Source organism: Simochromis diagramma, unplaced genomic scaffold (assembly GCF_900408965.1).
Source record: "Simochromis diagramma unplaced genomic scaffold, fSimDia1.1 OVJJ01000487.1, whole genome shotgun sequence".
Classification (NCBI taxonomy): domain Eukaryota; kingdom Metazoa; phylum Chordata; class Actinopteri; order Cichliformes; family Cichlidae; genus Simochromis; species Simochromis diagramma.
Window position 1 is genome coordinate 2,906,488 of NW_024387305.1, and position 23,065 is coordinate 2,929,552.

At 39.8% G+C, this 23,065-nt stretch overlaps 2 protein-coding genes across 11 annotated transcripts in view; one reads left to right on the plus strand and one right to left on the minus strand.

The window, feature by feature from the left end:
- Positions 1-15,730, minus strand: part of tsc2 (TSC complex subunit 2) — a 33,557-nt gene extending 17,827 nt beyond the window's left edge. For 3 of the 7 annotated variants that reach the window (XM_040004763.1, XM_040004762.1, XM_040004758.1), the window contains exons 1-25: positions 14,033-14,146; positions 11,937-12,122; positions 11,742-11,828; positions 11,536-11,646; positions 11,303-11,450; positions 10,559-10,676; positions 10,409-10,457; positions 9,368-9,493; positions 9,154-9,227; positions 8,926-9,079; positions 7,163-7,306; positions 6,768-6,905; positions 6,555-6,658; positions 6,326-6,407; positions 5,855-6,010; positions 5,647-5,766; positions 4,279-4,401; positions 4,093-4,199; positions 3,833-3,998; positions 3,343-3,465; positions 3,114-3,248; positions 1,682-1,871; positions 1,504-1,597; positions 1,319-1,421; positions 166-260 (exon numbers count right to left, since the gene is read on the minus strand). In XM_040004763.1, the coding sequence (XP_039860697.1) occupies positions 166-260; positions 1,319-1,421; positions 1,504-1,597; positions 1,682-1,871; positions 3,114-3,248; positions 3,343-3,465; positions 3,833-3,998; positions 4,093-4,199; positions 4,279-4,401; positions 5,647-5,766; positions 5,855-6,010; positions 6,326-6,407; positions 6,555-6,658; positions 6,768-6,905; positions 7,163-7,306; positions 8,926-9,079; positions 9,154-9,227; positions 9,368-9,493; positions 10,409-10,457; positions 10,559-10,676; positions 11,303-11,450; positions 11,536-11,646; positions 11,742-11,828; positions 11,937-12,071 (2,882 nt within the window). In that variant the 5' untranslated portion in view covers positions 12,072-12,122; positions 14,033-14,146. Of the gene's footprint in view, positions 1-165; positions 261-1,318; positions 1,422-1,503; positions 1,598-1,681; positions 1,872-3,113; positions 3,249-3,342; positions 3,466-3,832; positions 3,999-4,092; positions 4,200-4,278; positions 4,402-5,646; positions 5,767-5,854; positions 6,011-6,325; positions 6,408-6,554; positions 6,659-6,767; positions 6,906-7,162; positions 7,307-8,925; positions 9,080-9,153; positions 9,228-9,367; positions 9,494-10,408; positions 10,458-10,558; positions 10,677-11,302; positions 11,451-11,535; positions 11,647-11,741; positions 11,829-11,936; positions 12,123-14,032; positions 14,147-14,456; positions 14,569-15,622 lie in introns of those variants that run through there. The other 4 variants (XM_040004764.1, XM_040004761.1, XM_040004759.1 and 1 more) reach the window with 3 other exon arrangements.
- nthl1 (nth-like DNA glycosylase 1) lies at positions 13,658-21,083 on the plus strand. 4 transcript variants are annotated; one of them, XM_040004769.1, is made up of 7 exons: positions 13,658-13,812; positions 15,396-15,729; positions 18,227-18,483; positions 18,554-18,724; positions 18,862-19,021; positions 19,786-19,891; positions 20,596-21,083. In XM_040004769.1, exons 2-7 carry the CDS (start codon positions 15,468-15,470, stop codon positions 20,897-20,899), a joined length of 1,260 nt encoding a protein of 419 aa, XP_039860703.1. In that variant the 5' UTR covers positions 13,658-13,812; positions 15,396-15,467; the 3' UTR covers positions 20,900-21,083. The 4 variants fall into 4 exon arrangements, with proteins under 4 accessions (XP_039860703.1, XP_039860702.1, XP_039860701.1 ...); XM_040004768.1 differs by lacking the exon at positions 13,658-13,812 and adding an exon at positions 14,251-14,362; XM_040004767.1 differs by lacking the exon at positions 13,658-13,812 and adding an exon at positions 14,441-14,543.
- Positions 21,084-23,065: the final 1,982 nt, after the last annotated feature.

Here is a 23,065-nt window from a genome sequence, read left to right on the forward strand (position 1 = left end):
GGCAACCTGAGAGGTGTCACTGCAACCATCAGTACGAATCATGCTGAGTCCCCTGTTACCTTGGCTACCCCCAACCCTTTACCACAACAGCAGCCACGTGGGCAGCGTGCGGTGCTGCTGGTTTGTACATTACTGCTGGAGACTGACAGTGAAAACACAGTTTACCTCTTGGGTCTCTCATTGAGGCTGGTGCTTCGGGCACGAAACGGACTCTGCTCATGACTGTCATCGAATGGCAGAAGGGCGTTGGAACGCAAACCCTGAAGGAACACAAAGAAAGGAACCAGATATGCAAAACAAAAGTGGTGACCCAGATTTACAGATGATTACCAGTTCTGCCCCCTCTGCTACAGGTTTCTCAAACTTCACAAGCATCCAGATGCACCTAACTGGACATGTTTCTCCTGAACAGTACAAAAGTTCAATGAAACATCTCTCTGGAGACATTTGAGGTTAAAAGTGTGTTGTGCAGTTACTTAAGCCACCATTGCCAGAGCAAATAAATCCAAGTGAATGCCCAAAAGTGCATTAAGAAGCTGAGACCTCAACTTTTTGCAAAAGAGAAGGGAACAACTATGTGCAATGCAATTCAACACTATCAGAATGCAATGAATAAAAAGCATGAAGTAATAAGTAGAACTGACAAATCCAGTGGAAATATCCAAGGACAATTTAAAAGAATGTTTCAATATATGCTACAATATGCTAATTTGCCTTTTTGTCAAGAGTTCAATTCTCTGTACAATATAAAGCTGCAGTCTGAAGCTGTTAGCTCAGCATAAACACAAAGAGCTGGTCTGTTCTAATGTGAGGGTTATATCTCTGTTGTTTTCCATCTCTTTCTGGAGAAAATACACCAGGGTCACTTTAACATTTTCTCATCTGAGTTTTTATGCCAAGCATAAAAAACAAGTGGAAATGAGGGTGGTGAAAACATTCTAAGCCCACTACTGACAAGAAAGCAATCAAACATAAACGTGTTATCTGATAATTACTGGACAACAAGTTATTCTCAAGAACTGAAGGAAGTCCAGAGAGCCTTGTTTCAGATTGCATAAGAGTTTGTAAAAGTTGTTGCCTTTTAATTAAACTATCGTTAAAAGTCTCTGAAAGGAAGACACTTTCTTTTATAAATGTGTGAGCAAGGACAAGGTCCTTTTCAGCGACATTGATTTCAGTGTAGGAGCTACGCATCTGTACTCTCTCTTAGTACTGCATTATTTCTTTTCCTTATATTGTTCATGTGTATGAGCAGGTGAGTAACAGTAAATTCAGCTTCAGGTTTGAAGGCTCTTTTTTGTCATTCACTGTGGTGTACCTTTGTGATATACTGAACAAAGTCCTTGCGGAAGGGTAGTCTGCAGCGTATGAACCACATGGCAATCACATGGTGGGCCAGGGACACAATGTACTGGTTGAACCTGATGGGATTTGAAGAAATACTCAGATCAGAGTGAGTCTCTGCATCAGGGAATACAAAATGTCACATGTGCTAGGACTTACTTTGAGGGGTTAGTGTAAGGTAGTGAGATGGCAAACACGCTGACATACTGCTCAGCTACAAAGTTGGCATACAGATGGGGAAGGCGCACGAGGGCTGTGAAACACAGTCAAAAAAAACAACTGAAGACTTTGGCCTTCAACAATATAAAAGAATACAGGAAAAGAGAAAAGTACTCACTGGAGAGAAACTCGAGCATAGGAGATGCCATGGCAACAGTAGCAGAGATGTGAGTGAGCTTGACGATAAGAGCAGGAAGAAGCTTGATCATGATATCAGGCATCTCCACCGTGCACATTGTAAGGGCCACCACACATTGCTTGGCACAGCGGTAAATGAGCCCAGTCTCGAGGCACTGAACCAGTTCTCTCTGCATGTATCAATGAAAGGATGAATGTAATTCCACTTGTATGTTTCCATATACACTCACCAGTCACTACATTTGGTACACCTTGCTACTGCTGGGTTGGACTTTACTTCACCTTCAGAACTGCTTTAATGTGTGGCATATATTCAACAAGGTGCTGGAAAGATTTTGGTTGTTAACATGACAAAATGACAGAAATGCTACAGATTCGTTGCCTGCACATCCATCACTGTTCTATCACCACCACCAAAAGTGCTTTATTGGATTGAGGTCCAGTAACTGAGAACCCCATCTGACACCATTGACAGAGTACAGGATGGATCCATGCTTTCATGTTCTTTATGCAAAAGTCTGACGCTACCATTCAAATGTGTCAGCAAAAATCAAGACTCATCAGACCAGGTGACATTTTGTCAGTCTTCTGTTGTCCGATCTTGATGAACCTGTGCAAATTGTAGGTTCAGTTTCCTGTTATTAGCTAAGTATTGACATCTGCTGCTGTAGACGGCTGTTTCAAGTTTCAACATGCTTTGTAAAACATGGATGTAAGAACTGATATTTAAGTTAATGTTGCCTTCCTATCAAAGCAGTCTCACCATTTTTCTCTGACTTCTTATTTGGACCATTCTCTTTTGATCAGCACTAGCAACAACACCATGTTCAGAGACATTTAAATCGACTGTCTTCCCCAGTGTGATGCTCGTTTTGAATTTCAGCTGTCCTCTTGACCAGGACTATAAGCCTAAGTGCATTGAGTTGCTGCCATGTGATTGGCTGATTAGACATTTACATTCACAAGCAGTTGAATGGGTGTCACTAACACTCCATGGACTCAGCGTACACACCATGGAGACTTTGGTGTGTACGTGCATGAATTTTGTTTAAATATGAGTTATAACAGTAATAGAATGCAAATGTACAACACAGTCAGGCTGCACATGTAATTTGCCAGTTCTGTAATGCAAAGTCTGTCTGGTATATGATTAAGCTAATCTGATCATTCACAGCAAGAAAGTGGGTTTCATGTCCTGCCTCTTCCGGTACTCTCAACAAAACCATGTTATTTCTATCTAAAGCAGAGTACATCCTGTTGTTTGCTGCATGTGAAGACAAGCAACCTGGTTCCAACCTAGTTTTCTCAACATAGCCTAAAGTTGTTTTGTAGATGCTAGCATAAAACTTATCATAGTATCCTGTGAGAAATAGCACAGAAGGTGTTTGATTTCTGCAGACTAGTCTTTGTACCTGTCTTGACTGCTCCAAGTAGTTGTGGTAGGAGGTAATTGCTGTAAGAACGGGAATCACTGCCAGCTGAACATCTGTGCGAGAAAACCCCTCTGGAGTCTTTTTCAATCGCTCTGAGATGAGACGATCTGTCACCTACACACGCAGAAGAGATCAATAAAGATTGAATTCACTCACAACATAATATCCAGTGTATGGATCTGTATTTATGTGCATAAAGTCAGGCTACCATGCAGCAGAGTGTAGAACACAGCTGATCTAAGTTGCATGGTGATGTGAGCAGCAACACTTTGTACTGCAGCATCCATGGCAGCTTGTCAAGAACCAGCTTCAGCACCTTCCAATCTGTCTCCTGTAAGAGAGATAAATCATATCCGAACCTTTTACAGATAAAAGGGAAGTCACTGCAATTATCGGTCACTGCTTCTGCATTCTAACAGCTGCAATGCCTATGATTTAATTCTGATATGAATTCAATACTGTCTGCCAATCAGAAAAGAAACCTGGCTTAAAAAGAGGAGCTAAATGGGCTTGTTCCAGGGGGGTGCATCTAGCCCCAGTGTAAGATATCTAAGGATTACTCTGAACTTAAAATGTATAGCAACTCTAGTTGAGTCTAAGAATAAAGATACAAAACTAGGCATGAGGCCAACTGTTTAACCACAGAACGTATGTATGAACTGTACAATGCTGTTTGATACAATAATTATTGTGTGTACCATCTTGAGGCACTGCAGGAGGACACTGAAGGCAGGTGAATAGGGAAGGTAGGCTGAGCGTGTTGAGGCTGCTGAACTGGGAGGAGCAGCAGGAGGAGCAGGGCTGCCAGCAGGAGGAGAGGTTGAACCTGCTGGCTTCTTTTCACCAACACGTTTCTCTGGTTCCCTGAAAAACAACAAGAACAAAAGCAAGTGACACAATGTGAGAGAGCTGTCAGTAAGCTTAATACCTTTAGTAAAGGAAATGTTTGTGTTCTCACCCTATATCACAGTAGCAGTAAGGGCTGAATCTCATGACACCATCTTTGTTTGGGACCCCAAGACGGTGAAGAGAGTCTGCACGCATCATGAGGAAGAAGTCAAACACCTGAGAAGAAAAAGGAGGAGTCAACAAAGAAATGATGTAATAAGAGGTAAAAACATTTGAGTAGTGACAGATCACCTACCTTTAGTCTAATAGTGGAGGCGATAGTTGAACAGTACTTGTTCTTGTAATGAAGCTGCAGGTGGCTGATAAGCAACTCATAAACACGACTCGCATGGCTGGCTGGCAGACTGTAAAGTTTGCTCTGTCAGAAGAAAAAGGATAACATGTTATCACCAGGTAAAATATAATAAATGTTTAGTTTATTTGATAAACCTTGATAATCTTAGTTTTGCTAGCTTAATGAAAGTCTTAGGCAGCATGCAACATTTCATATCAATTTAACACACTATAAATAGTTCACTTCTAATAGTTTGTTTTGTTTTTTTTTCTTCCATCTCATGACCCTTACCATGTACCTAACAGTTGGCTAAGTATCATGAAATGCAAGCACATGACACCACACTGGCAAAAATATCCAACATTACAAAACAGTAATTACAGACACAACATAATTACAGACTTTGCAGAGTGGTCACCAAGAAGGCTGAAATCTATCGTCATCAACAGTTAATGATTAGAGCTTAATTATGGGATTAATAACTGCCGGGCCAGAACAAGAAGCAAGTCTTGAGTCTGAGCGATTATGTTTAAGATTTTATAAACTTCACACATTGTTCCAAGGATCGATTTTTATTGTAAATCAACTTTGTTTAAGAAAATACAACATTTGTATTAGTCCGTAGATAAATCATGTTTAGCTGTCCAGGTATATACATCAATTTACATTAGATTTATATTAATAAAATTGGATGACACCTGAGAAGCTGACAGGCAGGTCTGTTAAGCTTGCGACATTAAGCATTAGTTTAGTCTTTCCAACATTAAAAGTTTTAGCTGCTGACTCATTTCATTAAGAGGATTTTTTTAAGTTACGTAAGCAGCAGCTAGCACTAGTTGGAAAAAAAAAAAGTTTTCCTTTAATACATTTTTAGGCCGGAGAGGGCAGTCGATAGGTATGTGTCAGATAACCAGGTCAGAGTACAGTCACTGCAGCATGACAGCAATGCAAAGACGCAGTGAGGCAACATAACAAAAACTGTTTTGGGTTTGGTTAATTTGGACAAATTAATTGTCCAATTTTTTGTTTGTGAATTACATTTTCTTTGCTTGTTATATTCTCAGCGTTTTGTGCCATAAAGAGATCTTTGAGCTCTTAATGGTAAAATGTCGCCAAATAAAATGACATTTACAGTCTGACAGCAGTCAACAAAGCCAATTTTAGTCCATTTTAATGTGTATTGAACTGTTCTGGGGGGAGGGGGATTTCTCCATTGATTGATGTCATTTGATGCCCTACATTGTGATAAGTCACTGTGGAAGAAACTATGTCTTAATATTCTATTTTAACTCACCCACAACTCTTCACATCTACTATTTTTATGTATACCTGCAGGATTTCAAGCAGGCCCAGAATAGCAGTCCTGACGTCCTCCATAGGAGACTCTGCTGTGGGGTCTCTCTCAGAAACCTCTAGGGGCCCTGAACACACCAGAGAGCGGCTAGACACCTAAAAAATAATTATAAAATGGAGAGAAGTAATGACATTGTGACAGAAATGGGGCGGTTTTGTGTGATTGCATGTACTCTTTTTGTACCCGTTCAATGATGTCCAGCAGGCTGGTGAAGTGGTGCGTGTTGCAGCCCTCAGCGAGGTCTACTAATAGCTGAGTAGCCTGTTTTCTAACTGCCAAGTCCCGGTCTTCAGCAATCCCACTGAGCTGGGGAATCACCACCATTTCAATCAACTCATCCTGGAGAAAAAAATAGAAAATAAGCAAAGAACACAAAAAGGAAAAGGTATGATTTTTTTGAAAATCATAAACGGAGCTTGTACAAATGTGTCAAACATTTGTACAAGCTCAGTTTCAAAAATAAATTGCATGTAAATAAATTTTGGGAGGCTCAGAAGTATGTCAGCATCTGAGTGGTGCTTGCTACTATCGAAATATCTTCTTCAGTAAAAATTGGAACTATGGCAAGAGAAATGCACCAGAAGCTTTTCAGTCTGGACAGCGGACTGGAATTACACAGGTTTCTGATGTGAGCGTGTATGAGAGAGCACAGACCTCATAGAGCTGCCGGTTGGTACTGAGAACGAAGGACAGGATATGAAGCACTTTGATTCTTATCACACTGCGAGTCTCGTTCCTTTCACAGAGCAAAAGGGTGAGATAACAGAAAGGGACAGCGGAGATTAAGATACTTCAGAGATAGAACAAGAACGAGATCGAACATCACAAGGATAATACTATAACCTCCCTGAGATATATACGTGTGTCAGTGTGTGTGTCCTACCTGAAGAATTTCTCCATGAGCCGGTGAAGGCTCTGAATCCAGCCTTCTTTAGCAGGCTGGATAGACTGAGCCCTGTAGGAGATAAGTGTCAGCACTGATGCATCCTGCAAAAGATAAGATTCAGATTAGAGGGGGGGGGGGGAGCAACGCAGTGTAAGAGGTCTAAATTACAGCAAAAGTTGGAGGAGGACAGAAGATAATCAAAGCACTAACTGGTCTTTTATCAGCACATTTCTCCACCAGGCTGAAAAACTTCTCAGTGGAGCCGTGGTAACCGTTTTGTTCATAAAGCTCTTCCACGGTGGTCAACAGTTCATAAACAATGGCCTTTAGTTCCGCACTGCCTATTGTCTGTGAAAACAAGAGGCACACCACTTGGTCAAGCTAGAACCATTACTTTTTAATTCTGTATACTCAACCAGATAAAAATATAAAAATTAAAAACTACAGCTCCGCATATTTAATTTGGCAAAAGTCCTTCCTAAAACAAGGCCAAATGGGATTTGGGTCTCCAGCTGGAATCAAACAAAAACACCTTACCTAACAAAGGTGTTAACTACTACACTATGAAGCATGGTCAATCACAAGTGAAATATATTTTCAAGTACCTGAATCTGTTGCAACAGTCGCTCTATGATGCCGAGTAGGATGTCCCATGTGACCACTTGTAGCTCTTTACCGTACTTTTTGATGAGTCTTGTTATTGAAAGAACAATTTCGTAGGAGACCACCTCGTTGGCACATGACATGGCCTGAGGGACAGAAATAAAAGTCACTTATTCAGCACAGTCATCATATCAAGTGCAGTCATTTTACCCCCGTATAATCTTTCAACCTCAGGTTTGATCTAAACACATGGCAACAACTTAAAGTTTGACTACATCCTGCATGAAAGAAAATATCTGTATGACTTTGAACACAAAAGTGAAAATCTATGCCACGGGTTTGGAAGTCAGACAGTCTGTTCTTTTCACCCTATTGTGCAGATTTCCAGCTCCATATTTTTGATGCAAAGCAAAGCTATTCTATATTAGAGCATCTTTGTGTCAAAATTATCCTCATTTATCTTACAACGGACCTTTTTGCAGCTCCTCTTTTGTCCGCTGTCTAAAACAAGCAATTTTAGGCCTCATTCAATCCAGAAGCACAAAAAAAGTTTCATAATTCTTTGATTTTTTTTTTTTAATGAATTCTTAACAATAATAAAGCCACAAAGTAGAATATTATCCCGAATTTAAAACCACTTCTTTAAGCCAATTTTCTACTTACTGGCTCCTCCTTGCAATCAAAAACATTTGAAAACCATGTGAGTGGGGTTGCTGTGCTCACAGACAGAGCCCTGTGCTTGAAATGACCACAAGAACGACTAGCGATGGGAATCAAGAACAATTTCTTGTACACAACAAGTTCCGAGTAGTCTAGTTCCCTGGAACTGTTAGTCTGCTTGCCTATCGAGCCCGCTTATCGGTTCCACTTGCACTACAATCAGCCAATTTGTTTGCGGGTCGGAGGTGGAAGATGGTGGCACAGTCTACAGCATGGATATGAACATTCGTTTCATTGCACAAAATGACGAGGACATGATAGTAAAGTGGAAACTGCATCCAAGACAGAAACTGCAGTATTATGCTGGTAGCACAATTTTGGCTCATTGCAAGCATCTACAGAGACTGCAGCATGCTAACACTAAGCTAGCCAAACACCATGCTAACACCAAGTTAGATACCTAATTAGTAAGAGAAAGATCAAATGTGAGTCCTTATTAGGATAGGGATTTGTGTTGGTGTTTGGGGCTGAAGCCTCAGGTTTATATAGTTAAATAGTAATTATGAGAGTGTGTTTCAGCTGTTTTACAGAGTAACATGAAAGTAATATAGGAGTATAATGAATTACTTTCTCTTTGGGGTAATTAAGTACCATACTGCATTACAAAAAAGTGTTCTGTGAAATCTTTTTTTTAGTAATGATCCAACCTTGATCACAACAAAAATGGGAAATACCTCCAACATGAGCATACATTTGACTCACAGCATGCAATTAATTTGCATGAATGTAATGTCTTTGATACGCTGCACAGCAATGGTGGTCACTCTCAAAGTGGACCCAGTGAGAACCCAATGAGCAAATTCTTATAAATTCCCATCCTTTTTAAGGAAATTTGCTCTGAATGACATTGCACAGATTTAAGACCAGGGGAGCAGAAAATAAGTAAAAGTATAATAAGTCCTTATAAAACATTAAGAACTCCAGTGTGCAAGACAGGCTTACCACCATAAAATCCTATCAGTTAAATTTTTGATTACGAGATGTGGACTTGACCCTCAGTATTATAATCTCATTGCAAAACTGCATGTATATTTATGTGAGTTACCTTGTAGAAAGATGGCAGAACAAGCGTCGGTGTATTTTTGAGTGCAGGCAGTCTGTGTGCGCCCCAAAGCGCCATTCCAACAAAGAAAACTGCTCCTCTTAACAACGGTGCATCCTCCATATACACCCTGGTGGAGGGACAGATCAAAGAAGAACTGCACCATACCTCCAAAGTTATATATGCTCATTCACACAAAGTCAGAAATATTGTATATTTAACCAATAATACCTTTCCTCCATAATGCGACACATGGTGTAAATTGCACTATGGCCGAGGTGAGTCCCCAAAACCTTTCTCATTAACTGAAGAACCAGAGAGCAAAACAAAGTGTAGGGACAACAAACGACACAGAGGAGGACACAGTTATGAATTATGTCCCTTCAAATCATAGACTTCAAACAAGAGGCAGAATTGTATATATGCAGGTGTGTTCTTGCCTCACCTTCCAACAGGACTCGCAAAACTCTTTGACGTTGACCGTACGGCAGAGTGTGATTATGAAAACGGTTAAAGAGTCGGAGGGCAGGCAGTTGTAACACACAACTGCATCGAGCACTTGCAGAGCCACCTGGAAAAATACAAAGGTTGGAAATACTGGTGACCACCAGCGCTACAAAACAGTCTGAGGTTCACAAATCAAAAAATATGGTAGGGTTTGTCTAAATGGTAGGTTTAACTGAAGCTAATGATTGTGATTTACTCAAAAACATTTACTTTAATACATCAGATTAAAACCATCTCTAGCTTTGGCGTACAGAGTTTTCACATATAATAAATATATGGACACTGGACAGTTATTCAATAATTTTTCTTAAACCTGCAGGTTCGTGAAGGGCCTGTTATGTATTTACTAAACAAAAACTGCACCTTCTTTTGAAGAGGAATCATAAACATGCCGTGCAAAGGCCATTACACACTGAGGGTGTTGCAAAAAAAAAAACTGTTGCAAAGTTTTTGTGTTTTTGTGAAAAATTCCTCCTCAAACTGCAAAAAAACAAAAAAACTAAAAGACTGATGAAAAAATAAATAAAGTGAAATTGGCATCAATGTTGATCCTAATGTTTCTAAACCAGAAAAAGAAGAAACTGAGCAGCAACAAGGAAATTTGAATGTTTTGCTCCAGAGATTAAAACAGTATCACGACTGCTTTTCTACATATTTCAGGATGTCAGTGGGGCAGTTTGAGCTTTTGTTGGCACATTTGGAAACACGTCTGAGGAGGCAGAGAAATACTTTCAGGAGTAAATTGATCTTGAATAGCATCAAACTGTGTCTCTTAGGTAAAACAGTACTCTTTCACCATTTCCATGCTACAAGTGTCCATCTTGCCAAATGCAATGGTTTAAGCGGTCAGATGTGTTTATTTGCAACTGGAAAAAAAAAAAAGTCCCCAAAAATATTTTTAACATGCAAAATGTTTGCACAAATGTTTGCTGTCCAGTGTGTAAAAGCCTTTAACTGTCAAGTAATTTGAAATACCAACCTCAATATCAGTCGAAGACGTCGTTCTGTTGCACAGCAGGCAAATTTTCCTGCAGAGAGCACAGAAGAACGAGTAGGAAAAAGAGACACTGAGACCAATTGCTGAGTAAGAGAGAATCATTGTGTGTGTGTGTGTATTTCTCTGACTCACTGGACCATGATGGAAACATTTTGGTCCAAGTAGCAGCTATTGAATTTCACCAGATTAACAAGAACATGGAGAAAGTCAGATGTAAGGCCTATATCCATCCACAGGAGGACAAAGCGTGCTGAGAAAGGAAAGCAAATAACATAGAAAGAAAAAAAAAAATTCATGTGAAAAGTATTAATGCAGGTCGATACACTATGGCAAATAAAACTATTCACAGTAGTATGAACACAACAGTTAAAAATACTACTAAAAAAGTAGCTCAAATAAGGCTGAATATATGATGTCACATTTCTCAGATAATACTGGGATCAAACTATCTTGGATGTGGGTATTTGTCCTATGGAAGGTTTCCCTACCACCTTTGAAAAAAAAATCCTGAAAGAAACAGTTGAGGGTATTGTGTGCGGAAAAAAGAGCTATTATTAGAATTTAAAAAAAACCCATTGTCATCATTGCACCCGAAATGAAAAACAAGTGATTAAAAAAAAGAAAGCAAACTGTTGTATTACATAATATCAATAGAGTCAATGCACAAAAAGGGAACAGTGAACACGAGTTGAACCTAATCAGCTGAGGTGTGACACAGCCAGAAATTTATCAGTGATTAATAGTGGTTATTTCAAAGCTGAAGTTTTGCTTTATTCAGAATTCCTTATATTTATTTTCCAGATTTGTTTTTTTAAATGCACAAACACAAATATTGCAACTGATAAAGAAAGAGGAAGAGGATTAGTCTGTTTTTACCTATGTCCTCTTCCAGGTATGTGATATCCTTTCCATTCTCTGTTAAAGCCTTAAACACCTCCAGTCTGTCAGAAAGGTCTTCATTGCACGGCTGGTAGTCTCTGATTACCTTGAAAAAGTAGGCTCTCAGAGGGCCGAGTCGCTCACCCTTCACACAAAAAGACTTTTTTTTAAAAACAAAAAACATACAGAAGCTTTTTGCATGTGTCTGCGTGTATGTTGTGTTTTTATACCTGCCCCTGTATAATGGCCCTGAGCAGCTGCAGGACAGCATGTCTGGCCTCTGGTGGCTGCTCTGGAGTCAGCATGTCTTCCACATTTTTCCATACAGCCTCCACTGCATGCTGAACAACATATACACTCAGATTTTAACAAATAAAGAAGACTGCGTACTGTTCACCAAACAACGACAAAAATGGACCGCAGTCAGCAGACTCACCTCCTCAAACTTTTTCATTTTGGCAAGCTCACAGATGTGGTTCATAGTGCGAACACGGTTGCTCAGACCGCAATCTGGGTGGAGCTCCTGAAACACACCAAAGCAAAAAAATACGTCAAACAGTGGAAGATATGCTGGGAAAGGAATGAGAGACATTCAATGAACATGCACAGACACTCAGTCGCTTCTGCAGACCTTGATGATGTCAGCCGTAATGATAAACTCGGAGGGTTTAGTGTCACTCTGTTTGTTCGGAGGACGCTGTGTACCGAGCCCAAAGATCCCCTTCACCTTGTCCTTGAGACTCTCCTTGCTTGGTTGTTTATTCATGGCCCAGCCTGAAAGGGTGATGCACAACACAGGCGAGGGACTGGCAGCTGCCTGTCACGGAACCAGACACAGAGCAAGTCACACCTTTTTTCCCCCCTTTAAGCTTATTAGTTAATCATTTCCTGTGGATTCTAAATGTGGATTCATATGTCATTCACTGCTGATAACATAAATGCCACCCCCCCACCTCCACCTAACTAATATTATTATGGAAATGTGTAAACCTTCCTTCAATAGATTTAATGTATTGCCAGGTATAGAAATTACAGTTGAGGTAAACAACATGCATGGGACAAAAAGAACATGGGAGCACAGTTTAGCTTTGCAAAGTAGCATCAGTACAAATCATAGCATTTCTTGAACAGATGAGACCAAAGTGGAGCTGTTTGGCCATAATGTACACCCATGCACATGTTGGAAAAAAACAAACAAAACATAGCATATTAGTACTTAACACCACCTGTCAGCACAGTGGTGGACAGCTGATGATTTGTGCTTGTTTTGCAGCTATGAGACCTGGACACCTGTCACTCTTTGGTGTACAGAGAAGTTCATGGTTGGCTCAAAGTATTCTAGAGGCAATCTTGAGGCCATCTAACTGACAGCAGAAGCTTGGCCCAAATTGGGTCATGCAAAAAGACAATGAGTCCAAATACACCTGTAAATCTACCAAACAAAAAATGGCTGAAAAAGAAAAGAATTAAAGTGCTGCAAGTCCAGACCTCAGGCCAGTTGAAATGCTGTAGAAGGACTTCAAGAGTGGTTTTACTAGCTACTGAAAAATTATATATACACTTACTACTCACATGAGTCTGTAGAGTCGTGTGATAACCCTTTCACGTGACTGTATATATGTTGAGAATTAGTACAGATTTACACATGGCACTGTCCATCTGTCCTGTCAACTTTGTGCCGGCTAACTGTTCTACAGTCTTCTGATGAAAACCTAAAAAAATAAGCTTAAACATTTCAGTTATTCCCTATTAATAACTTCTTTTTGCTTCCTCGCCACAAAAATGGTAACACCAAAAATACATATAACAAATAGTTATTTTAAAAATCAGCACTGGGCCATAACTTCACAACCAGTAGATTACCAACAGTAACCTGTCAGCATATTTTTAAACTGTCTAAGCTGGAGCTGGGCTCTGGAAACTGTTCAGACCAGATATAATGAGGTGTATTAAGTCAAGTCATATTTCAAGTGAAAAAGTCCATCTTGGAAAGTAAAATGAAGGTTAACACATGGGTTAAACAGTGGATTTTCACCTGTTAGCACAAGGTTAAAAACACAAGTGAGGTCAAAAGGCCAAAAAGACTTATTTTTAGCTTATATGAAGTCTGTGCTTAGCAGGTGGAGAAGCTGATAATAAGAGATTGCTAAACGACTCCAGTTTATCCATGTCCATATCTGTAATGAAGTGTGTTTTATATTTCTTTAAAGGGTTGCATATTATTGTACTGTACATGTGAGCTTAGACCATACAGCAGCAAAATAAACTTGAGCAACAAGTTTATGACATTACAGGTGGGTCCACATAGCACTACAAGCCACTGTTTAAGCAGGAGTAAAGTTTGACACTGCAGCCTGTAAATATGTAAACCCATGGGGCACGTTTAAAGAATTTGCTGTCATGTGGACTTGACAGAGATAGAGGGGAGGGGAGGTGAGCAGACGGACAACGGCTGGTCTGTTTCAGTCCAACACCAGCAGCAACAACAACAACAGCAACGGTGCAAGGTAGGCTCGAACCAGAGTTGATATATCTGCGGACACAAGTCAGCCTAAACACTTCATATCAGCACAAACGTAGTGTGGCGTTGCTAAACCCTCTCAGCTTCGGTTCACAGTGGTTGTAATAAGCTAGCATTTCTCTGTTGTGGCACTGAAGGTCTAGTAGCATAAAACAACAGCGCCTGCCCCTCCTACCCCCGGTCACCGTCTCCCCCTCTCATCTCACCTCAGTGAAGTTGAGTCGGTTTTGGTTTCATTCAGTCGCTGCTTCGTCAGATTGCAGCCAGCCGAGCCGCCCGCTTCTGTGCATTGATATAACTCTGTCTTTGCAGCCGAAGGCTCGCTCCCAGCACCCCTACTCTTCAACCGGATGACACACTAATGCTCTGACAGTGGGACTTCCTACAAAAACACGTTTGCCGCACTGCCTCGCGGGAAATGTATTTTTTAAGGGCAGACTAAATACGAAGTATGCTAGTCCGTTTGTTAGCAGTATGAGTTTTTGTGTTGTGGCACAGGCGGGAAAGCACAACATCTACAAAGAAGTAAAGCGCAGGTAAAGTTTCCTATAGACTATATAAAAGTGTTTAGCCGTCAAAATTTAGCATAAAGTAAGACGGTTTTAGCTGTTAAGCTAGCAGCTAGCTTACCGTGCTGCTGTTAGTGAAGTTGGTTCCTTTTTGACGCTACAAGCTGCAATGTGGCCAGGGGTCCTGTGAGTGGCGCTTATGGACAAGGTAATACAAATATTTTTATTTTTGGGCTCTGGACAAAAAAAAAAAAAAAAAAAAACACACAAAAAAGAACCTGGCTATATTTCTAGGACAGAAGTTGGACTACCACAAGAAATTCTCTAATATTTGGCGAATACAACTAGCAGCTTCCATTAACCCTACTGTGATAAGCGGTTCTCAAACTTATCAAAATGTAGACACCATGACAGGATCGGCTCCACACTGATGGTAAAGTGGTACCTTTGGGTCAAAGGCACTGCTCTAAACACTCTCTTTCAGTCCATCCAGCTGTTCAAACCTTCTGTTTGTGAGGGGCAGCCAATCAGAGGAAGGTTGGCTTAAAAGAGAGTAAAGGAAGATTATCAAGACCCAGTATAAGATAAATAAGGATTATGTTTCATTTGTCACTCATGTAAAGCCACATAAAGCTTAGTATGGTCTAAGAATAAAAACATGGATTTGGAAATTAGCAGATTTTGTAAGTTATCATTATTATTATTATTATTATGCAGTCCTGAATAAAATGTAATTATTTAGTGACTCTCTTATGACATCATTGTCGACTTCTATTTATAAGACAGTTATATTGGGGGGGGGGGGGGGGGGGGGTTCAGTAGTCTACAGTTAAACTAATAATATAACCCTGACCCGTTTTCAGTCGCAATTGAGTATCGTGTAGGTTTTTGTTTATTGTTTTTTTAGATTTTAAAAGTAAATTGGCAATTCCACCAGGAAGTGTAAGTGTAATCTCATATATCAAAACAATATTGTTTTATTAACGGAGCGGAAGATTTATTTTTTAAATCTTCAAAATAAAATCGAGTCTTTGTGTTTATGTCATTCTTCCTCTTGCAGGCGAATTCAGCTCGTCAGCTCCACCCGCGATCCAAAAACTACGAATGAGAAACTAACTTCAGCAACAGTTCAATGCTTCACGTCCGCTGCAGCGCGCGGGTCTGTTATGTAGTCCGAGGTGTTATAATGACTTCTTCTTACTTCATGGAGAACAGGTCTGTTATGACTCGGAGTGCGAGTCAAACTGCTGGCCGCACACCTGCAGCCTCTCTCAGGACCAAACTCACCAACAGACGGAGGAACGAGGACCCGGTCTGCGCTGTGCCAGTGAAGGTGGAGGTGGAGGAGAAGAGCGTGTCAGAACTAAGAGCTTCGTCTACTCCTTTATCAGCCGGTAACGCTAACCACACAAACTGACCACGTACGTTGGTACACGTGGATACAAATTAATTAACTTGAGCTGTTTTGGTGGCAGAAGGCTATTGCGCTTGCGCATATTCTGGAGCAGGTTGATTTGCTTTGCTTACCAATTCTACAGTTACACCTTTACATCTTAAAAAAGCGACTGGCAGGTGAAAACCAGGCTTTGTCATCATCTTTCTCGCCCAGTGTGCAAGAGTTATCAATGAACACTACAGGGCACAGAGTGAAAGATGTTGTTTCTTTTGTTCTGCGAATGTGAAATAGAAATAGGTGAAACAGGTGAAACAGAATTATGAACGTGCAGGATATAAGGTTTTGTGCATCCATAAGAGAAAACTGACCTTTACACTCAAGAGACAGATTTTGTACTTGCGACTGAGTCTGTGCTAATAAACAGGGAGTTCAGTTTATCCTGCACAAAACCCTGTTTACACTAATAAAGGTCGCTCTACAGCAGGGATGTCAGTCTCATTTTACGTCTTGGGCCACACACAACCCACTTTGATCTTAAATGGGCCAGAGCAGTAAAAAATACCCTTTCTGTCAGTGTAAAGATATTTAACTATACATTTATAGAAAAAGAAGAGTCATTTCAACACTACACTTTGGTAGCTCATTGCCCAGACTACCCTTAATCATAATAAAGTGGAAACATTTGGTTATTTCACAGGAAATTTCCTATTTTTATCATTTTTTTTTATTTATTACTGTGCATACAGTGTAACAAAAAAAAAAAAAAGTACAGCCATCAACAGTGATCCAGTGGGCTGGATTGTAGTGTTTGCTGGGCCAATTTTGGCCCAAGGACCTTATGTTTGGCACTCCTGCTCTGAAGCATGTCTCTGTAATATTTGCCCTACTATATGAACATTTTGAGCCTCTTTGTTGCACCTCTTTGAAGGCTGAAACGAATAACTCTGTTCGAGAAGATTTGTTTCCACAAGATGAAATTCAAAAAATGTACTTTTTTGGGCAGACACGTTTTTGTACTCCGAATTGGAAATTGTTGTTCATGCCTTTATTTCATCAGGTCTGATCTTTTTTTTTTTTTTTAGTTAATTATTGAATTAGAATTCATTGTTGTTTATTACTCACATCTGTTGGTAGTTCAGAACTCCACCGCAAGGCTTCTGACTAAGGCTAATAATAATAATAATGGATTGGATTTATATAGCGCTTTTCAAGGCACCCAAAGCGCTTTACAATACCACTATTCATTCACTCTCACATTCACACACTGGTGGAGGCAAGCTACAGTTGTAGCCACAGCTGCCCTGGGGCAGACTGACAGAAGCGAGGCTGCCATATCGCGCCATCGGCCCCTCTGGCCAACACCAGTAGGCAGTAGGGTAAAGTGTCTTTCCCAGGGACACAACGACCAGGACAGAGAGCCCAGGGATCGAACCGGTGACCTTCCAGTTACAGATGCGATTCCCAACCCCCTGAGCCAATACTGAACTATCACATCGTTACTAATTCAGTTGCACTGGCTCTCTGTGAAAATCGTTCCACTTTAAGATTCTGGTTTTGACTTTTAGAGCTCTGCATAGTTGAGCACCAGTGTTCATCAGGTCCCTGAGGTCATGTGATCAGGCCCTGCTGGCTGTGGATCATATAAGCGTGTGAACTAAAGGAGATTGTGTTTGCAACATTGGCCCTAAGATTCTGGAAGTCTCTTACTCTGAGCTTGAGATCTGTTGACTCTGTGATGTCATTAAAAAAAGACAGAATTTGCTTGTTCAGAAATAAGTGTAAATTTTACACAGTGGGCTCAGTATTTCAAGTCTCTTTCTTTAAAGGGTTTTTAGACAGTCTTAATGAGTTTATACAAAAACATGAAGCTAATCTGCTTGTCTGATTAGTTATTAGAGAACCTGCATTCTTTGTGATGACCAGCAGGGGGTGACTCCTAACTGCAAAAAAAAAAAAAAAAAAAAAAGAGTCTGGTTATATAAAAGTCTGTGAGAGAACCACTTTACTTCTATCTTGATTTATGGCCTAAATAAACTTTTTTTCCTAATAAACATTTGTTCTTAATTGTTAAGTTTCAAAATTTATTAAATACAACTTGATTTTCATTTTGTAAATAATTTGTCATAGCAACCATATGAACCATGATATGAACATTGACCCAATTAAGGTGAATGGGACTGAAAATGTTTTGCTTTTATAAAATAATGATAAAAAGACAGTGTGCGAAGATTATAGGGGTTTTTTGTTTGTTTGCTTTAAACCAAGATGGTGAAATTATTCCAACATTCAGCATCTTTAGATGTTGAACTGGTTGGAGAAATATCTTATTTATAGTGATTTTTTTTTTTTGTGATTTTTTTTTGGTTTTTTTTGTTTGTTTGTTTGTTTTTTTACATCAAAACTAGTCTTTGATTAATTAGATTATATTAGATATCATTTGTGTTTTAAGTTTTAGCTATGGTGTTTACTGTGGTGCCACGCTTCCTCTTGTTCAGGTCGTGAACTCCTCCACGAGGCACCGGTGCAACCAAAAACCGAAGCTTTAACGGAGTATCCACACAGCCGCAGGAGGAGACAGTTAAAGGTGGAATACGAGAAGGATGAACGTGTTTCTCCCATGAAAACTGAGCACTGGGAACCTGCCGACTGGAGGAAACAGTTAGGATTCATTCGTGAGATGAGGAGCGGCCGTGATGCGCCTGTAGATAACATGGGAGCAGAGAAATGCTATGACATGGAGGCTCCTGCGCATGTAGGTGTGGGATGGATATTTTAAAAGTCCCCTTAAATAGAACCTGTTAATTCCTCTGTTCCATCTGCAGGTGAGACGTTTCCAGGTGCTGGTGTCACTCATGCTGTCCAGTCAGACAAAGGACCAGGTGACAGCAGCAGCTATGCAGAAGCTCAGAGCACACGGCTGCACTGTAGAAAACATACTCGCTACAGATGATGAAAAACTGGGAAAACTCATCTATCCTGTCGGCTTCTGGAGGGTAAAACAGATGGTGTCCATAGCTGTTAGCATGTTTAATCAAATTTCAGTAAATAAAAGTTTAATATTAATATTAACCTGGTTTCTCAGCTGTGTTCTTTGTTGTGTCCTCGTGGTTTCTTACCTGTTCTTCTTTAGAGTAAGGTGAAGTATCTGAAGCTGACATCAGCCATGTTAAAAAAGGAGTTTGGAGGGGATATCCCAAGCAGTGTTGAGGGGCTGGTCCGTCTGCCGGGAGTTGGACCCAAAATGGCTCACCTGGCTATGGACATCGCCTGGGACCAGGTGTCTGGCATTGGTAGGGACTTCCATCTCTTAAACATGCAGATACAATTGGCTAACCTCCCAGAAACTGATTAAGCAAAATTCTAAATCAGTGATTCCCAAAGTGTAGGCTGAAGCCCCCTGGTGGGCCGTAAAGGTAGTGCAGCTGAGTCACAGTAATAAATGGTAAATGGCCTGTATTTGTATAGCGCTTTACTAGTCCCTAAGGACCCCAAAGCGCTTTACACATTCAGTCATCCACCCATTCACTCACTGGTGGAGGCAAGCTATAGTTGTAGCCACAGCCACCCTGGGGCACACTGACAGAGGCAAGGCTGCTGGACACTGGCACCACCGGGCCCTCTGACCACCACCAGTAGGCAACGGGTGAAGTGTCTTGCCCAAGGACACAACGACTGAGACTGTCCAAGCCGGGGCTCGTGCCTTTCTCTTGATTGACCAGTCTACTAATTCCCTTATTTTTACCTCTATTAATAAGTGAAGACACATCAGTGGTTTTGATGTGTCGTCATATTTGATGTTTCTGCCGCATTGAGAAATCATTGGTTTGTAAAATGATGTATGCACTACGTTTGAGAAACTTCAGAAATTACATCCTTTGGTATCACACAGCTTTAAAACAAAAAATGAGCCTTATATTCATCGTGTAGTTACGACGCGTTGCAGGGTTCTTCTGTTTGATTGCATTAGATTTATTCAGGTGCACCGAATAAACTGGCAACTTAGAAGTATTGTGATGAGACTAGGCTTTCATTTGTATTGATCATTTTTGTCTAGGTGTGGACACACATGTGCATCGTATATCTAATAGGCTGGGCTGGCTCAGGAAGGCGACCAAAAACCCAGAGAAAACACGGAAGGCCCTTGAGGAGTGGTTACCCAGGTAACAGCATGACAACTCACTGCTGATCCGCAAAACCTGATTAACTTGTGATCAACAAACCTATAAAGATGTCCAGGATTGATTTAGATACGTACCATACATCAGCGCTGCCAGTGGTTAATGTTGACTCTTTAACGTTTGACTGACAGTGGGAAGCAATGAAAATCAAAATGTGGAAATCTGGGAATTTATTTTTAGAATGCAAAATAATAATCAGTGCTCAACAACATGCAGATCTCACTATATTCTTCTGATGTCACGATATACCAGAAATGACAATATAATACTACACTTCTTTGGTCATAGATTATACATCTGATATTGTGAGAGACCTACTCCCAAATAATAAACAGGAAATTATATTTTTTTCATTTAATTAGAATTTGACAGCATTTCTTGATTAAAAGTTACTTTATCTTCTTTTAATAAAAAAAACAGATGAAAGCAGCTTTAATTAGCAAATGTGAGAGCAGTCACTTATAAAGTAAAGAGATCCTCAGGCCAGAGAGCAGTAGATGTCATGGTGACCCATTTTCAATCCATGAAATTTGACACTTTTATAAAAATGTATTGATATGGTGATATTAACACCAGCACCAGTGTGTTCTTCTTAGAGTGCAGTGATATCATTTAATTTACTACAAAAATATGTTTCAAAGTGCAGTACTTCTGTAAAGTCATCAGGTGATGTTTCTCTGTTGCAGGGAGCTGTGGAGTGAGATCAACTGGCTGCTTGTGGGTTTTGGACAGCAGGTTTGTCTGCCCGTCAACCCTCTCTGCTCTGTGTGTCTGAACCAGCACAGCTGTCCATCTGCCCACAAGAACTCTCCAGCAAAGAGACCTAAATCGGGATCACCACGGTCTCCAAGTCCAACCTCCTCTTCAAAAATAAAAACTGAACCTAAACAGGAAGCAGCTCTTAAAGATGAGATGATAAATAAGGAGTTACTACCCACATCTGTTTCCCACACCACAAAGAGAAGGCTGAAAACCAAGGTTAATGTTTAAATTTTACTGATGTTTGTGATTTCAGCAGACAGTGAGCACAAGAAGACATATTATGTGTTTACTTATACAGATAGATTTAAAAACATGTATATAAGAATATATTTGACACTATAACAGCACCTTTAAAGGGTAAATATTTTTAATACTTTTCTTTTTTTTACCAAATAAAAAACATGTTACTAATATTTTGTGTAAAGTTTTGTCTAAGAAGAAGAAAATAAAATACAAAAATTATGTAAGTTTTATTTGTGTGGTGTCATAAACTACATTTTCTGAGGCGTGCAGTTTATAGCATTTTAATATTAATTAAAATGCTATAAACTGTACCTAAAAATATTGTATTATTATGCATGCTAATATTGTTAGCATGCAGTATAAATTGTTTTTAAAACTCACATTTTGAGTCTAATATGAACAGGATATAAATTATGACTAAAAAACCTAAGCAAATACCTGAAAATTCATACTCAATTTATCCTGCACAGAAAAGGAAATAAACTGGCCTTTACACTTACATTTAGAAAGTAAGAAAGTAAGCTTCTGTTTGAGGGGATAAGTAGGAGCCAGGTGCTACTAATTAAATACACAAGATGTTTTAACATATGGCTAATTTGGCACATTCAGGTGTGCTTTAGCCTTGTCACTCTTAGGTATGTTGCAACATAAAGAACCTAAAGACTTTTGGAACAATGTCTTTCAGACAGATGAGACCTAAGTGGAAATGTTTGGCCATAATGTACACTTTTGTAAAAAACCAAATAACAGCGTGGTGGTGGAGAGAAGGTGATCTGAGCTGCTTTTGCAGCCACAGGACCTGGGCACTTGTCAGTCATTGAGTTGACTATAAACATATCTGTATATCAAAGTGGGCTGTTCTAGAGTCTAATGTGAGGACATCTGTCCAACAGCTAAAGCTTGACCCAAATTGGGTCATGCAACAGGACAATGGCACCAAGCAAAGCAGCAAATCTATGAATGGCTGAAAAACAAAAGAAGATGTTGATGTCAAAGAACTTTGAAGCCTAATTGAAATGCTATTGCAGAACCTTAAGAGAGATGTGCATCGAAGGATGCCCAGAAACCTCAATGAATTGCAGGAATGTTGTAAAAGAGAGAGTGAGCCATAATTTCTCCACAAGAAGAAAGAAACTGATACATTTATACAGAAAACACTTCCTTCATGTTATTCTTGCTAAAGGCAGATCTACACACTATTGAAACATGGGGTGTACTTTGTTTTTCGCATGAATGCAGAGAGTCCTATGAAAGCTTTATTTCTAACTATACAGGCTAAACTTTATTTAAGCAGGAAGTGAAACTCTTATATGCAACATTTTTCTGAGAAACCAAATAGAAAAATAAAAAAGTCCCCTATGGGTTTGAACACAGGACCATTTTGCTGTAAAATAACAGTATTAATCACTGCACTATCAGCCTGCTCATAGATGACCTAACCAGAGCACCCAGATAAAACTGTATGTATGCTGCATGCCATAACTCACCGCTTAAATTGAAAAGACTTGCTTGTTAGTTACACCTGTGTAACAATATTTCTTCTGCAGAAGGTTTAAAAAATGTAAGAACTTAACACTATGTAAGTCTTAAATATGCACGTACCTCGAAGCTACTTTGAAGTCTGTTTTAGTGATTTAGTTGATGTCTTCAACCAGAGCTGGCTGAGCATCTTGCTTAAGGGTCAGTTATATTATTAGTCAGGTGTGTTTACAGAAGCCTCCCTACAGTTCACTTGTTCACTTATTTTGCCTGTTTGATCGTTACTGTGCAGAAATATTTGCTTTCTTGGGGCTTTTTTGTTGTTGAGAAAGTTAAACGTTTTAATTCTAAGTTTAAGATGCGCACTTGAGACGAGAATCTGCTTCTAGTTCATAAAACGGGAATGTGGAAGTTCGGATCCATCAAAGCTTTTAAAAATGTGCATGTGCATAAATTGTGGGGTTTATTTGTGGGAGATGAGAGAAAACACACACAAAAACACCAGAAAAAAAAACTACTATTAAAAGCAGTTTCTTTTTATGCATCCATCACATGACATGTCTATCTTCAGATATGTCGTGTGAGGGATTTAATAATGTTCTATTCCTTGATTGCTCAAGGGAAGATCTGCTTTAGCGACCTATGTCTGTCACGGATGATTTTATATGCAAA